This window comes from Rhipicephalus microplus, chromosome 2, assembly GCF_043290135.1.
Source record: "Rhipicephalus microplus isolate Deutch F79 chromosome 2, USDA_Rmic, whole genome shotgun sequence".
In the NCBI taxonomy this organism is placed as follows: domain Eukaryota; kingdom Metazoa; phylum Arthropoda; class Arachnida; order Ixodida; family Ixodidae; genus Rhipicephalus; species Rhipicephalus microplus.
In genome coordinates, this window is record NC_134701.1 from 37,273,084 (window position 1) to 37,289,253 (window position 16,170).

A 16,170-nucleotide genomic window follows, 5' to 3' on the forward strand; every position below is an offset into this window, starting at 1 on the left:
AAAAACAGGCTTAATTTTAGTACATGCCAGGGAGCGATAAATGAAATAGTACAAATGGATCACCATTTGAAAGAATCTAAACTGGAAAGCCATTAGTTTTGCGGGCACAGCAAGCGGGAACTGGCTGAAAAACAAAACTGAAGCGAGCCTGTGCACCACTTTAGTGAAGCAGAAGAAAAAATAAAAAGAACAGATATTTTGGCGCAAGAAAAAAATTTATTCTGCATTGTAGAAGCACATGCCAAGATAGAAAAATGATCCAAAAGGTGAGTTTTCTAAAAATACATGTATATCTTTGACAGTCTTCTGGTTAGCCGATGCTGTACATGTACATATTTGATCCTGGAATGCTTATTAATAACTACAGTTGTTATACCACTTCTGTTCTATCGACAATAAAATTAAAAAGTAGGACTGGTTTGGCTACTCTTAAGCTTAGTTATGTTTTGTGAAATGCACCTAACTGCAAATCCTAGCCGGGCCACTTCATCAATGCCAGGTAACTCTTTTTGTACTGTTTCTAGGTGAGATTTGTGGCAGAAGAGGCAGAAACCCAGCTTTGAGAGAAAAATGTCTCATAGGCATCTAGTGAATGTTGAACTCACATGATTTGCGCACCCCTAATATTTGGCAGCTTTGCTAAAAAAACATTATTTACTCCCCAACCCAATTGAGCCAGCTGGCCGGCGTGCGTACGAAGAGACTTTCCAATGCTTGGAATGGGTGCGCCCCTTGACGGGCAGACAAGCGTAGTCAAACAGGCTGCAAATACACAGTCCATTCTTCCGAGAAGTTCTCCCGAACTAGGGAATACTCAAACCTAGCTGCTGGCGATTCGGCAGAACTGCTCGAGCGTTTGCCTCCCTCTATATCTCCACCTCTACTGCCTCGAGAATGCCCGCTCCTGTCACGGCACGGACAACTTTCTGGATTGGAGGCATGTGAACTCTAAGGCCTGTCGCACTAACCATTCCCCTCGTTTTCTGCATCCGCGCTGCAACGCATGCTTGGTCGATTTCCGAAGTTTAGGTTTTGGCATCCGGCCGACGTGTTTTTATAGTTCCCTTGCGATGTGCTACAGTAATTAGTAATTATATACACGGTGAAATTGAAGCTCGCTGTTGTAAATTTTGCAAAAGAAAATCAAAACCGTACCTTCGCAAAGCATTTTAAGGTGACTTACTTCTGCGTGCGACAATCGAGGTGATCGGTATACGAGAAAGCAGAGGAGTGCGCGCCTTCTAATGCAAGTTTCCTGTCACTGAAGAAAGCCTTTTCAATTATGTGCGAACGCTTAAGTGACCCGGTATCACCGTGTCGTGGCACCTACTTTCTCACACTATTGTTGCAAAGAGCTTCAAGAAAATGGGGCATTCGAAGCACTCGACAAAACCAAGAATAATGCGCTTGGGGAGGGCGGTGGCAGCGGCCGCGACGATGACTCCCAATCAGACTTTGCGATCAATGATTTTTACTACATCGAGCATGACCGGATCTGACTGGTTATAGTATATACTAAATCTTCTAAATTAACAAGTACACTTCGTTTCTGCTCCAGTTATTTTAGACATATATGTTGCACGCATTAGGACTGTGACAAAATATTTCGTAGCCCTCACGAAATCCCCGCCTAATTTTTGCACCTCCTTATCTGGGCTCCAAAATAGCAAAAGAAAGTGCGCAAATTATGCGAGTAAATATGGTACCTTCTTGCTTTCTTGCTGATTGCTAGGATTGGAGAACTGGAAGTTCTTGTGGTGATCCAATGACATAAGCTAATCACATGGCTCTTTTCTACAATTATCTTGGCTGCCGCCATCTTAGCCAGGGACAAACAGAACAGTTTGTTTTCCAGCGGTCATTTATATAGATATCGATATAAATTCTTATGAAAGCATTGTAGCCACACTGCTGCACATGCTTCTTGCATTGTGAACATATTAAATTTCAGTTTTTCTATGCTTCTGGCAATTGAGCTGCAACTGCAGAAACTGTGAAAGAACTTGCAATTCCCTCCAATCTCTTTGACATTCTCTTGGGAAGTGAGTAATGCATACTCCTGTTTCAGAATTTCATTGTCGTCTTGCATAGCACAGTCATTGTAATACTAATGTAGTATACAACTGTAGTACTGTTCTCAACTGAAAGGGCTTTTATTACCTTGTACATGTTTCTTTTCTTTATTACATTCTTCAAAACAGTGTTCCTAGTGTTTTTTTTTTACTTCTTCGTGTTTGCTTTTGAAGTACTTATGCCGAAACAAATAGATGAATAACAAAAAAAAATCAAACAAACTACTTTTGTCGCACTTCACTTGGCATGCATACAGGAAGATGAAGTTCACTTCGAACGCTTAGTGGGCCTCCTGCATGACCTTCTTCTGTGTGACGTCACCAGTGCTGAGGCCAAAGACCAACTACATGGGTGAGCATTGCTTATCTTCTCAATTACTGGCGTAGTTTTGCCCCATGAGTGAAACATTGAATGCAATAGCTACAGATTGGAATGTTGAAATTTAAAATAGGGCCAGAAAGCAGATCTTTGGGTGTCCGCTAGCCTATGCAACAAAGTCACTGGCGTAAGAAATGAGGCGACCTTTGAGTTGTCTGTTGCTAGACGTGCTGTGAAAACACTGATGCTGAAAATTACTTTCAGAGCATTGTGTTATATTTTCTGCAGACAAGTAGTGCACCTTCTATCCAGCGTTCCACGTCCATTCTATGCGGAGCTACTAACAGAAGCAAACCCTGGCGAAGAGTGCAGTTTCGAAGGCTACAATGTGGATTCAGTGGCTGCACTGGTCGCTTATCTTGAGCGTAGGCTTGATGAGGTGAGTATGCGACAATGGGTTCAACGTCTTTAAACCTAATTTCTTCCCTTTGATGCATTGTTTTAGTTAAGTAAGCATTCTCGTTTTAAAGTTGCAAAAAAAATGCATGTTTGTATGCAATAATATTACACAGCAGAGTAAGATGGCACTACTCAAAGAGTATGGAGTTCATCTTTCCTGGCAGTACGATTTGTGTGCACACGGAAGTAGTGATGCTACCACTGCACCAATTGTGCAAAACTGCATTGGCTGCTAAATCCTGCTACATTTCCTCAAAACTCAGCTAGTCGATGCCCAGGGTGTACTCCCACCATCAAAACGAAACTTAGTGCTTCAGTTTACCCCATTGAGAGTGGACATCACAGTATAGCCACTGATTTACAGATGTTCTTGGAAACATTTCGGCACACACACAGTGGACGGGAAAACGGAAGGCGAAAAGACAGACAAATGTTTCCGTTTTCCTGTCCACTGTGTGTGCGTGGAAATGTTTCTAGGAATGTCGTCAAACCAACTCACCCAGCTTTCCATACCGTTACATTTACAGATTACTGAAATACAGCGTGCTAGAATACTTTCAAGTGCCACAATCGCGCTTCAATTGCCACTTCAAGACAATCGAGCACCTGCACGCGCGGTGGTGTAGTGACCTAGCTAATCAATAACGCCACCTGCAGGGCCATTACGGCAGCTCAGCTGCAGGACCAAAGGGGGCCGAAGACACATTTTACTCTTGTTCCCTCCTCCAGTGTGGTCGACCCCATTTCTATCACATTCAAATAAAGCATGTTTTTCTCTATTTACTATGCCTCAGCCTTTGTGCCTTGCCCACCTACTCCTCACAACTGGCACAGTCGACACCGAACCACGCATGAAATGTCGCTTTTTGCATGTCTCGTGAAGTGATTCATCAGACCCGCTGCACAGCACTCAGTCTTTTGCGTCTGTCGTCCGCTTAATGCAAGTCATTTTGTGCCTTTGCCCTTTGTTTCTGGGATCATCGTGCTGATGCCCACCTACCTGCCTGATGAAGTAGCGTGTCTGCATGCTGAAACGGTTTGACCTGCCCACCTTTTCGTCTCTTGTGACTTGTACTACTTAGTAAGTATAAGTAGGACGTAGTGAAGGCCATGCCACTCATCAATTGAAGCGAGGCTACGCCGGAGGACCTAGCCATCTTTAGAGTGGACTTCCTCTGTGAAGAGTTTGCTCGTCGAGACCTAGACACCGCCGTGTTTAAGGAAGAAGTAATGAAACGTTTCATTTAAGATATAGCCCTAAACCATTCAACGACACTTCTGTTGCCATTCCCAAGCTCCGCAGTGCCCAGGCAATGCCCGGACATAAGGCTACTTCCGTCGAGCTTGGATGCGACCCAAAGTACAGAGTTGCTGTAGGTTTACTTCAGCAGCTCCTGCATATGGCACAATGGGCTGCAGCTCCAGTTCAAGTTACTGCTCTTTCTAACCTGTCAACATTGCTTCCTACACACAGTGAAGATGGCAGCATTTGAGCATGCCACTGGATAGTAGTGTTGGTACGAACTCGAAACCTGGCCTCGTGGGAGCCTTCAACCTTACTCTCTGTGGCTCTGGGAAAACTTTGTAGTGCAGCCGTGGATTGTAAAACCATCATTGGCCATCAGTGCCCTCCTGGGAAACCTTCAGGTGAGCATTCCTAGTAAAGTAAAAAGTTAAGCAAGCTGGAGTTCATTCATCATAAACAGAGAAGCATGCAAATGCGGCACACTAGGAAAAGAAGAGCACAGATGATGCGCTACTAGCAACTGAAATATTTTCATTCAAGAAAGATATATTTAAATTATCGTGCAGTCTTATCAAACCCAACTAGTCAACACAATATTATAAATCTTGCGCTCAGCATGCCTGCGGCAAGGACGTTCTAAAAAGGCTTTCTTCTTCTCCAGCCAACCGTGGAGGGGTGACATGCCATTCAGCCCCTCCCTCTGGATATCGAAGGCCTCTACAATCAATCTCTGTACAAAACCCTTGGGATTGTAAAGTACTGTTGTCTGATCAAAAGCATGCTTATGCCGTTGGGCATACTGGCGCCAATAAAAAAAAAAGCATGGTAGCAGTTACTGTTGTAGCCTCGAGGGACGAGCAGAGCCAGAGTGGCCGTGAACGTAGAAAAGTGAAACAGTTTATTAGTGCATGAATACTCAGCAGAAAAGAACACTGAGCGCCCGGTTCACAGCGCTTGTATAGCTATGATTCATCGGCGCTATCAGCGTGATGTCACATGGGCTCCACACTCCATCCCAAAATGTTTATGGCCTATATCAATCGGGAGGTTTCCTTGCACAAGCACTGCATCGAAGAGTCTGAGCACCTAGAGGGAACGCAGGTATTCGCAGAAGAGACGCTGCTTTGGGGCAAAGCCTTGATGTGGACTCCCATTTGGTTTTTCTGAGAAAGCAGAGTCTCCGGGTGGCTCCGGTGGTGCAATAGCAGACCTGGGGATGCACGTACACGAAGGGGACAGGGGCTCATAGAAGGGGCTTCAGACCCAGGGTCTGGAATTTTTAGCTTGGCACGAAACAGAGACGCTGACTGGGGCCTTCTTCGACACTCTTGAAGTAGCGCGAACGTAAATTGTCTACATGCATGAACCTGTTTTCGCATCCTACGCACACAAGGTACGTAACGGCACTGCACCTTTTTTCGATGACACCTATCAGCCACTTGGGATTACCTGGACGAAGGCCTTGAACCAGAACACTTTCCCCCTCTTCGTAAGCTCTTTCGGACCCTCTTTTTGTTCCAGTACCTGAACAGAAAAAAATCTATGCGGTGCTGTGGGGTCTTACCCGGTGACTTTTCATCGAGAAGCTGTCGTGAAGATCCCGTTTCACCGTCTGGACGCATCTCTCGGCGCTTCAATTAGACGCAAGGTGGTGCTGAGGTGCTCTAGTGTGCCGCACTCTGTTCTTAAGCAGGAACTCTGTGAAACTCTTTGCTGTGAACTGAGGCCTATTGTTCATAACAACCTCCTCTGGAAGGCCATACGATTTTAACACCCCATGCAGCCTCTCGACGGTCGTTTCGGTCGTTGTTGAATTCATCACAAACACCTCTACCCCCTTGGAGTGTGCATCCACTAGCACGAGGAGCCACTTGTTTGCGAATGCAAAAGCCAGGTGGATTCGCTGCCATCTGCGGCTCAGCCAACCCCAAGTTTGTTGTTCAGCCATTGGTAAAGTGTTCTGCATCAACTAACAAGTACAGCAACTTTTAACAACACTTTCAATATCTTGGGTTAACTTAGGCTACCAAGCATAGCTGTGCGCGAGCATTTTCATACACGTCGCTCCGAAAGGACCTTCATTACGAAGTGCCAATACTAGTTTACGAAAACAGTGCGGAACAATTACCTGATTTTCCCACGTACTGCACTGCTGATCTACCGATAGCTCATACCGGCGAACAAAGTTCGGTTTTAATTCACTATCAGTGACATGTGCAGGCCAGCTATTTCTCGTGTACCAGAACACTTTTGAAAGCACTCTATCAGTATTCGTTTTCTTGCCGGTTATGTCAGAAGACAGTGAAATTTCATTCTCGATTGGTTGCTCCATTATTAGCAGGTGATAGGGCTTTCTGACGCAGAACTTCTCGAGCGCGTGGTCCCGGTGTCGCTCACGGAGCAAGCGGCCTGGTGGTTCCGACTACTTAGACATTGCGTCCACACTGTAGAAGAGTTCCGCCACAGCTTCCGCGGCGAATTTCTACCGGCTAATTATGAGTGGCGTTTGCGAAGGGAATTGGAGCTACGCATTCAGCATCCGAACGAATTCTTGCTGGAGTATGTACAGGCAATGGACATACTGTATTGTCTCGCTAACCCTCACGCCACCAAGGCGGAAAAAGTGGGGCGCGTTACGCGTCAAGTGCACCCGACTTTTGCGGCGCACTTCAGGGAATGTAAGTTCGCAGACCTAGAAGAGCTCCCCACCGAGGCGAAACGCATACAAGGGGACATCCTCGCTGCACGATCATGTAGTCAATCGAGCCTCGCTGTGCGTGGAATGGCCGCGCGGTAGTTTAAGAAGCGTTTAGAAGTAACGCGTCGGCATCGTTCGCTGATGAGCAGGTACCACGCGATTGGGAGCTGTCAGGCCGCGCTTTGGACCCCTACACTGACGCGCTTCGTACAGCCCATGCCGCCCCCGCGCGTGACATTTCAAGGCAGGAGCGCCCGGTCGACACGAGGCCTAACGAGCGGAGAAACCCAGAATGAGGACCACCTGATCGAGGCGACGTGACTTACGATCAGCCCGGCATGGTGTCCGCGGTCCTTGCTATCGGTGCAGCGTGCCGGGGCACATCGCCCGCGAATGCGACCGCACACGGGGTCAGGAGCAAACGCGCGGTTTGGGAAACGGACGGCACCGCCAGGGATCCACATCGGACCCTGCGCGGCGACGAGTTATTCCACCGATGCGTTCGGGCCACTTTCACCGTCAGTCTGTCGCGCAAGTGCGGCCGTAAACTCGCCCGCACCGCTAATCGAGATAATGATAGCTCGAAATAAGTTCGTAGCACTTTTGGATACCGGGACAAGCGCCTCTTCGTTCGGCGCTGACGTGTTGCACCATCTCTGCGAGAAGAATATCCCCTTGAGACAAAGCAACACCATTTTCTGCCTTACTACGGGCACAGCACAATCGAGCGGCGCGGCTAGGCTAGTGATCTGCTGGGATAGATGCATGAGGCGACAGCGTTTTATGCATCTTCTTGGGCTGTCAATGTCTCTAATCCTGGGCCGAGACTTTCTCGCCAAGTCGGGTATTTTAATTAACATTTAAAACGGCGGTTATCGCGAGGGCGATGGAGACGCGCTAAAACTTTTCTCGAAGGCCCCTGCATTGACAAAAGCTTGCCAATCGCAGGGGGAGGTGCGAGTACGCGAGGAGGGAAGCACGCCGAGAAAGCGAGTAACCACCCCACCACAACAATGTCCTGCGCTGCAGTGAAGGGCAGTGCACCCGCTTTGGTAGAAGCACAGAGCCTACTAGAAGGGGAAAAAGTGCATCTGTCATTGCTGTTGCACGAGTATGATGCGATGTTTACTGACCGTCCCGGCTGCACTACGCTGGTCAAGCATAAAATTGACATGGGTGATGCACAACCTTGGAAATGCAACCCCGGACTGATCGGCTTGGCTAAGCAGAAAGCCCTTGACGCCGCTTTGGATGAACTCATCAACGCAGGCCTAGTTGAGTGGTCAAACAGCCTATGGGGTTTTCCGGTAGTTCTAGTTCCAAAGAAAGATGATACGTATCGCCTTTGTGTAGACTACCGCAGGCTGAATGAGGTTACGAAGGAGGACGCGTACTTCCTTCCATCCATTTCATCGCTGGTATCCAACCTAGGCGGGGCGAAGTACTTCACTATACTTGATGCTAGAGGTGGATATTTTCAGGTTGAGATGGACGAGCGAGATAAAGAGAAGTCAGCTTTCACGTTCCACAGGGGACTTTTGCAATTCAGGAGAATGTCTTTCAGCTTTGTGGGAGCTCCCGCTACGTATCAGAGGCTAATGGACCGTGTTTTGGGAAATGCAAAATGGCAGCACGCACTCGCATATCTAGACAACATAGTGGTTTACTCGAAAACGTTCGATGAGCATTTGCGCCACTTGAGAGACATTTTAGAAACGTTCAGGTCTGCGAGCATCACTCTGAACCCAAACAAAGCTCAAATAGTGGCGCCCCGAATAACATTATTGGAATTTACGCTTGACGAGAATCGCATTTTGCTGAATAAGGGTAAGCTTAAAGCGATAGTCAGCTATCCATCGCCGAACAATATTGGTGAGCTGAGGCGCTTTCTGGGGATGGTGAATTTTTATCGCCAATTCATTCCAGACTGCGTGGCAGTGTAGGCGCCTTTGACAAAGCTATTGAGGAAAGGCGAGCGTTGGGCTTGGAGCCAAGAGCAGGAGGCCATATTGCGTCGCCTCACGAAGTTGCTAGCCAGCTGCAGCTACTCTGCAGCTACCCGATTTGAAGAGGGAGTTTGTGATTCACACAAATGCAAGGGACCTGGGCTTAGGAGCAATTTTTTTTCAGGAGCATGGAGGTTCCCTCCGACCGATTGCGTTCGCGAGCCGTTCAGTGACGCTGGCGGAGAGGAACCACTCGGTAACCAAGAAAGAGTGTCTGACGATAGTTTTAAAACTCTTCTTAAGTTTGACTTTTACATCGACGGCGTTGCGTTTGTGATTGAGACTGATTATATGGTGCTCACGTGGTTGAGGCACTTGAATGAACCAAGTGGCCGCCTGGCGCACTGGGCATTACTGCTGCAGCGTTACGACTTCACCGTTCACTACCGCAAGGGCGAGAACAATGCCGCGTCTGACGCACTACCGCGTGCTCCAGTCCGACAGGAGGAAGGTCACGCGACTAATTCGGAACGAACTGAGAGCGAGACACTAAGGCTAACGCAAACAGCGGAGAAAACGCTAGTTCGAAGTAACAGCGTGAACCACGTAGACGCTGTCATTAGTGCAGGGAATGTTTTCAGCAGAAGGGAACTGTTAGAAGCTCAGCAGAAAGATCCATTTTGTCAAAAGGTGTTCGATGGGCTCCGGGAGTCGGGTGTTAGTGAGGCCACCACGTACAAGGGGGCAGCTGGTATTGCTGTCAGTGCGGAGCGCTCAGCAACAGCTGGTATGCTGTGAGCATTCTGGATTGATATCTGCTTGATTCTGACGGCGTCCTGCTAAGGTACATCCCATCCGACGATGACACAAGTGGGTCAATCAAAGTCGTGATACCACGCACATTGAGGGGAGCACTTCTTCTCTACTTCAATGACTCGTGCATTGCTGGGCATGGGAGCGGCCCCAAGACTTACGCTAAGTTGTGTTGCCTCGCTACCTGGCCAAGTATGAAGCGTGATGTGATTCGCTACGCCCGTTCATGTCGTGTGTGCCAAAGCGTCAAGCCACGATGCGGACGTCCACCCAACCTCATGCAAACGATTAACAGTCAGACTCTCTGGCAAATCACGGCATGTGACGTAATGGGCTAGCCCTAGAACTCCTAGCAGAAACAAGTTCTTGCTCGTTATCACGGATCACTTCATAACAGGGTGAAGCTTTTTCCTCTTAGAAAGTTGATGGCTCGAGTGATCTTAGAGAAGTTGATGGAGGTTTTCACCAGGTTTGGGTTCCCTGAGCAGCTGATTGCAGACAATGCATCTTATTTCACTGCGAGGGTGTTTTTTGACACGTGCGCCGCAATGGGCATTAAGCACAAGAAAACTGCCTACGATGCTCAGTCGACCCTTACGGAGCGAGTCAATCGCACATGCTCGTTGCATTCTCTGAGAGACATAGAGATTAGTATACCTACCTTCCAGAGATCGGTTTTGCATTGCGATCGACCGTGGATCGATCGACTGGGTATGCGCCTTCTTCTCTGAACCTGTGGAGAGAACTGCCGAATCCGATGGAGACCGTACTTGCAGATCGCAGTGGAGTGCGAGCGGCGACATCAGCATGCGCTGAATTCGCAACGCAGCTGTGCGAAAAGCTAGCGGAAGCTTTACATAAAGCGGGGAATAATCTCAGCACTGCTAGGGCACAGCAGAAAGCGCAGCACAACCGCACGCATTGGTACGTGTGCTTCAATGTGGGCGATCTGGTGTTGCGGTGCCTTCATGTTCTCAGCGATGCTAGCAAACAGTTTGCTGCTTCGCTGACATCGAAATGGTCCAGGTCGTACCAAGTGCGAAAGAAAGTTTCCTCGCTCGTTTATCGGCTCGCGAACATGAAAGGTAAACCGAGCAGCAAACCGGTGCACGTATGTGACCTGAAACGCTAGGTGTCACGGGAGGAGCATGAGGACTACGGCCAGTCCCCCTCTAAGCCGCGCGTGGCGGGTGATATCACTAGACACCGAGTGAGGAGCCCAGAACCGCGTTACTTCTTGCGTAGCAGGCAGAGACAATTATGCACGGTAGGCCCCGTTTGATAAGTTCGATGTGGGGTGCAAGGGTTCGTGCGCAATACATGTGTAATTTTTAACCTGTTCTTTTTTGTGTCGACTTTCATCGAGCAGATGGAGAGCCGAAAGGGAAAGAGGTGCCGCTGGAACAGCTCGGAGAGGTAACCGCTCCTCTTGCTGAATCACCTTTAACATCATCCATGTCGTCACTGCGGCCCACCCAAACCAAGCAACGCCACTTTCAACCTACCCCATTGCCCTCATCACCGGGCCTGTACACAAGAGGCGCCAGTGGGACCAACCGGCAGCACAGCCGGGAGAGCCAGCCGCCTCGAAGCCGCTAACACAAGCCTACCTAGCCGACCCACGGTTTTCATGCGCCCTTAGCCTCCGCTGCTTCAAGGCCATGGCGAGGTACGCCGAAGATGATTCTCGAGCCCGCCAGACCAGTGGAGCTGTGACCCGATGCGGCAGCCCAGACCATGCTGGAGAGGGTAGCCTGGGGCCAGTTCTGTAAGAAACCTGTCACCAACTGGCTTTCCTCAGTCGCCAGCAACAACCTGAGTGGTGGGGGGACTACGTAGCGCTGTCCGGACCAGAGTGATACCGGCACCAGATCCAGGGCGGCAGTAACGGCGGTGAAGGCGACAAAGTGGCAGTAGTGGTGGAGCAGGTGACAGCGGTGGCGATGACGGGCCATGATGAAAGTGGGCACGGCAACAGTGGTGGCTACTTTGGATGCAGTGGCGACAAGTGGGAACACCGGCGGCACCCACAGCAGAGGGCCAACCGCAGGAGAGAACGGATTTGGGACCCACCGTCCTAGCCTTCCTCGATGATGAATAACAATATATTCTCATGTTGCAGTCTCTGTCGTTCGGGGACCTTCCTAAAGGGGGTGAGAATGTTTGGGAGCACGCTCACCCAGCCTCCCTTTACCTTTTTACGGCAGCGTGAAAGCCATGTTGCGGGAATACCCGCACGACCGGCGCTCGCAATTCCTCCTTTCCTAGCGCGCGGGTGCGCGAGACGCGTTTCTCCTCCCTTAGCGAGAAAAGGTATTATTCTTATCAGGGAGAGGGAAACCGCGTCAGTGGGCAAAAATAGCGTGCGGAAGGCCGCACCGGCTCTCTGACACCGGTCAGGAACCAAGGAGGTCAGACCCGCAACCCCTCTGCGAGCCTAGGACAATAACGACCAAAGAGTAAGCGTCTACCCTCGTTTTCTGTACTTTCTCCTCACGACATTTGCGCACTATTGCTAACGCCTAGCAATGAAGTGTCGCTATGTTGACCTAGTCTGTTGCCTTATTCGCCCGAACCCGTGTAGCTGCAGGGAGACGAGCTACAGATAGGGAACGTTATTCATGCACGGTACAACTGTGTGCGGCTGGAACGTTAGTTAGGCTCCTGTGTCAGCCGTGCATAGGACGGACCCCCTACAACAGGTACTAGCACTTCGGTTTTCACGATGTTCTGCAGTTCGAAAGACACCACTTCTTTAACTGAGAATGGCACTGACTGCGCTTTCCTTGCACCGACTTGGGCTGAAAATCCTAGCTTTCTTTCTGGGCCAACTCGATACTCCTAGCGATATCGCAGGTATCTTTAAAAGCCAACTTGCTTGTCTTAGCAGCTCTGCTTGTGTTTCTTTGTCACAAACCCCTGCCACAAACCGGTCACGAAAACCGTAGTCCAGAATTGTTCCGAAATCACAGGATGTCACCATCCGTTTCAGCTCTACAGCAAAGGCTTTCACCGCTTGCCCATCTTGCTGGAAACGATTGAATTTGAAACGCTCGGCAATCACGGAAGTTTTGGGAACGAACTGCTCTTTCAGTGTCTGTACTAACTGAGTGTACATCTTGTTTTTGGCTTTTCTGGCTCCAACAACGTTTTCAGAATTTTGTAGGCTTTCTTTTCTATTGCCGTTATGAACACTGACACCTTCAGATTGTCGCTCACCTAGGAGGCCTTCAGGAAGTGGTCGAACCGCTCCACGTAGGACTGAAAATCTTCATTATCGTCCTCGATGAACTGATCGAACCTTCCCAACATCACCAACCTGCCTGTATCTTCGCAGCGCTTTGGAACTGCCGCTAATAGTATATTGTAGCCCAGTGGAATGCGGATCTCATCCTCTTTGCCAGTCTGTTGTAGCCTTGAGGGATGAGCAGAGCCAGAGTGGTCGTGAACGAAGAACAGTAAAACGGTTTATTAGTACATGAATACTGAGCAGAAAAGGACACTGAGCACCCGGTTCGCAGCGCCTATATATCCATGATGCTCCGGCACTATCAGCGTAACGTCACACAGGCTTCGCATTACAGTTACCTTGATAGTACCCCTTCCAGACAAGCGTCATGTAAAATGAAGCGACAACGCCATTTTCAATGCCCTGTCGCGGAGAGCTATAAACCCATCAACGATTCAGGAGTAGTGAACTTTGACATGCTGGCGCCAGCATAAAAAGAAGACGACAGCTAAAAAGCCTCCTGACATCAAAGGTGGCCCTCAAGCTACAGGGAGTGCAAGCTACAGGCAACCAAATTTGCTGCGACACCTTCACAGGCAACCCACGCTCTCTTGTGCCTGCCAATATATGTTGCCACATGCTTCTTTCTGTTCACTAGTGATCACCTCCTGAAATCACAGCTATGATAAAGTTTCTCACAATGTAGTTCATCTGGCCAAATATCAACCGAATTGGTGTTGCAGGGCAAAAAGATGTATCTGTGTCAGTGTTCTAAAGTTCATCGGCATGCTTGGCAAAGTTCACCCTCCAGACGCACACTTTGACCACGTACACCTGGATGGATATTGTTAGACTTTTGCTGCCTTGGCATGAGCATGCCTCTTTCATGACGTGCATCGACAGATTCACGCTCTGGGTAGAGGCCATACCTATAGCGTATAGCTGACATGGTCACTCACACCTTCTTATATCCCTGGGTTGCTCATTTCCGTGCATCATTCATAATAACAAACCGTGGAGGGCAGTTAGAATCATACTAAGTAAGATCACACGCCAGCATCACACGTTTTACTGTTTCATCCTGCATCTGAACAGCTCCCTATCACCAACAGCATGGTGGGACATTTCCACTGCCAGCTCAAGTCTGCGCTTGCCGCGTTAAAAGAGCTCAGCTGGATGGAAGCACTGCAGATCATTTTCTTGGACATCTGGACAGATTAAGGCAGACAACGACTGCAGCACACCCAAGCTGGTCTACGGAACGACACTACGCTTTCCAAAATTCACCGTCAATGCGCAAGACCGCTGCACAGCCATTGTAGCCTATGCATTTAAGCTCGCAAACATAATGGAAAAACTTTGTACTATGCTGCCACCCCGCGGGGCGCCACAAGCAGTGTACGTACCATCAGAATCCGCTTCATGGACACACGTTCTTGTGTGCCATGACGTAGTTCACTATCAACGTGCGAGGTTGTCACGAATTGCTTTCACTCGATTGACTGAAACTAGCTTACTTTCACGATGCAGACATGATTTCACATCTGTGACACGACCCCAGAGCGTTGCTCTTTCAAATACATCAAGTCACAAAAACACGCCGTGGGATGGTGGAGAGGCAACCCGTCATATGGACTTCTGAACATGAGCATTTGCTTACTCATTTTGATGGAATGTGACGTGGCAGCCTCATGCTCGCACAGCATTAGCCGGACACCTTTTTCTATCTTTTTCAGTGAAAGCTTATAAGGTTGTGTGTGAGAAAGGGAAACGGTGTGAGGGTGCGCAGCCTAGTTGTAGAGGTTGTAGAATCACAGAAATTACGCGTTAGTTGTTGCTTCTCCTCCAAGGGACACACTACTTGCTTTTGTGCGCTGATTTTCAAGCTGCAATCACATCCTGCATGACAATCTCTAGCTTCAAGTTTATTTGTCGTCCCCACTAGTGTACTTTTCCCCGCAGGTATGCGTTGGTGGAGGCTGTGAATTTGGACTCGTATGGGACACGAAGGTGACATCGAGAGTGTTTATATAATTGCTGTCATGCCACAATAATGCTGTTAGTGAGTTTACCTTATTGTCTGAAAAATGCAGCATTGGACAAAGTCTGCTTCACAAGCATTGTAAAATGAGGCTACGCTGAATGTTTTCTCAGACTGCTCCGAACTTGCTCGAAAAGGTGTTTCTGGCTGCTCCAAGCCTGCTCTGAAATGTCTTTCTGGATGCTACAAAAGGTACTTTTGCCTGCTCCCATGACTCCTCCCAAACTCATGTACCCAGTTCCACCCCTGCACACGGAGCTTAGAGCCACATTGTGCACCTCTAAAATGCAACGTCTGTGCTTAGTCAAACCTGTCGCATTCAAGATGGTGCCACAGTGCCACTGCTTCAGTTGCCTTTCACGATGACACGGGGAGCAAGGCGAGGCCCCTTTCGCTCTTTACCCTGAGTTCTTCGAGTACACCGTTACAATATAGGCTAAACTGTTTTGCCAGTGTTGTGATAAGCGCGAGCCATGTTAAATACTTTGCGATATCTCTGTAGATGTCACCAGTGCTCACTGGCGGATGCACTTTTTGGCGGGTGCTCGCAAATGAGGAGTGTTTTCTGTCAACCGGCTGCTCCGAAATACATTTTTAAGAAAACGCAAATTCAAAAAAATGCATACAATGGCGTATGAGGTCCCTATGGTCTTGAAAAATTGGCGAGCATGTTGAAACGATTGATGAAATACGAGCTTGGTTTGGGTCAGTTGCACCAAAGAGAAAACAGCAGCGCAACGAAGACGACCGACAAGATACAGAAATGAGACCATGTGCTAGGGATAAGTTTCTACATATCTAAACTTCATCCGATTGCACTGCTGTTTGACCCAATGTGATGAAGGCTACGGTCTTGGCAGAAAACAGCGCTTTGCAATAGGTGGAGAAACGCTGGAAGTTGTAAAGGAATATGTCTACTTATAGGACAGGTAGTAACTACGAATCCGAACTATGAAAGGGAAATAGCTGAAGAATAGGGATGGGGTGGATCACATTTGCCAAGCATTCTCATATTATGAATGGTAATCTGCCACTAACCCTCAAGAGGAAGGTATATAACAGCTGCATCTTGTGGTACTTACCCACGAAAGAGGAACTTGGAGGTTTACACAGAGGGTTCAAGTTAAATTGAGGTCGATGTAGCTAGTGATGGAAAAGAAAATATGTGTAACCTTAAAGGACAAAAAGAGAGCAGAGTGGGTCAGGGAATAAACCTTGGTCAAGGATATTATCGTTGAAATCAAGAAATGAACATGGGCCGGGCACGTAGCATCTAGGCAGGATAAGCGTTGGTCATTAAGGGTAAACGGTTTGCCCTGTCTTGCTGCCAAAGAAATGATGCCGGCC

General features: G+C 48.5%; 1 protein-coding gene across 5 annotated transcripts in view; it reads left to right on the top strand.

The window, feature by feature from the left end:
* Positions 1-16,170, top strand: part of ric8a (ric8 guanine nucleotide exchange factor A) — a 401,642-nt gene that overhangs the window by 255,351 nt on the left and 130,121 nt on the right. For 3 of the 5 annotated variants that reach the window (XM_075886381.1, XM_037420240.2, XM_075886382.1), the window contains 2 exons: positions 2,330-2,424; positions 2,680-2,830. The exons of 1 other annotated variant lie outside the window; for it this stretch is intronic. In XM_075886381.1, the coding sequence (XP_075742496.1) occupies positions 2,330-2,424; positions 2,680-2,830 (246 nt within the window). The remainder of the gene's footprint in view (positions 1-2,329; positions 2,425-2,679; positions 2,831-16,170) is intronic. One more of the 5 variants, XM_075886380.1, reaches the window with a different exon arrangement.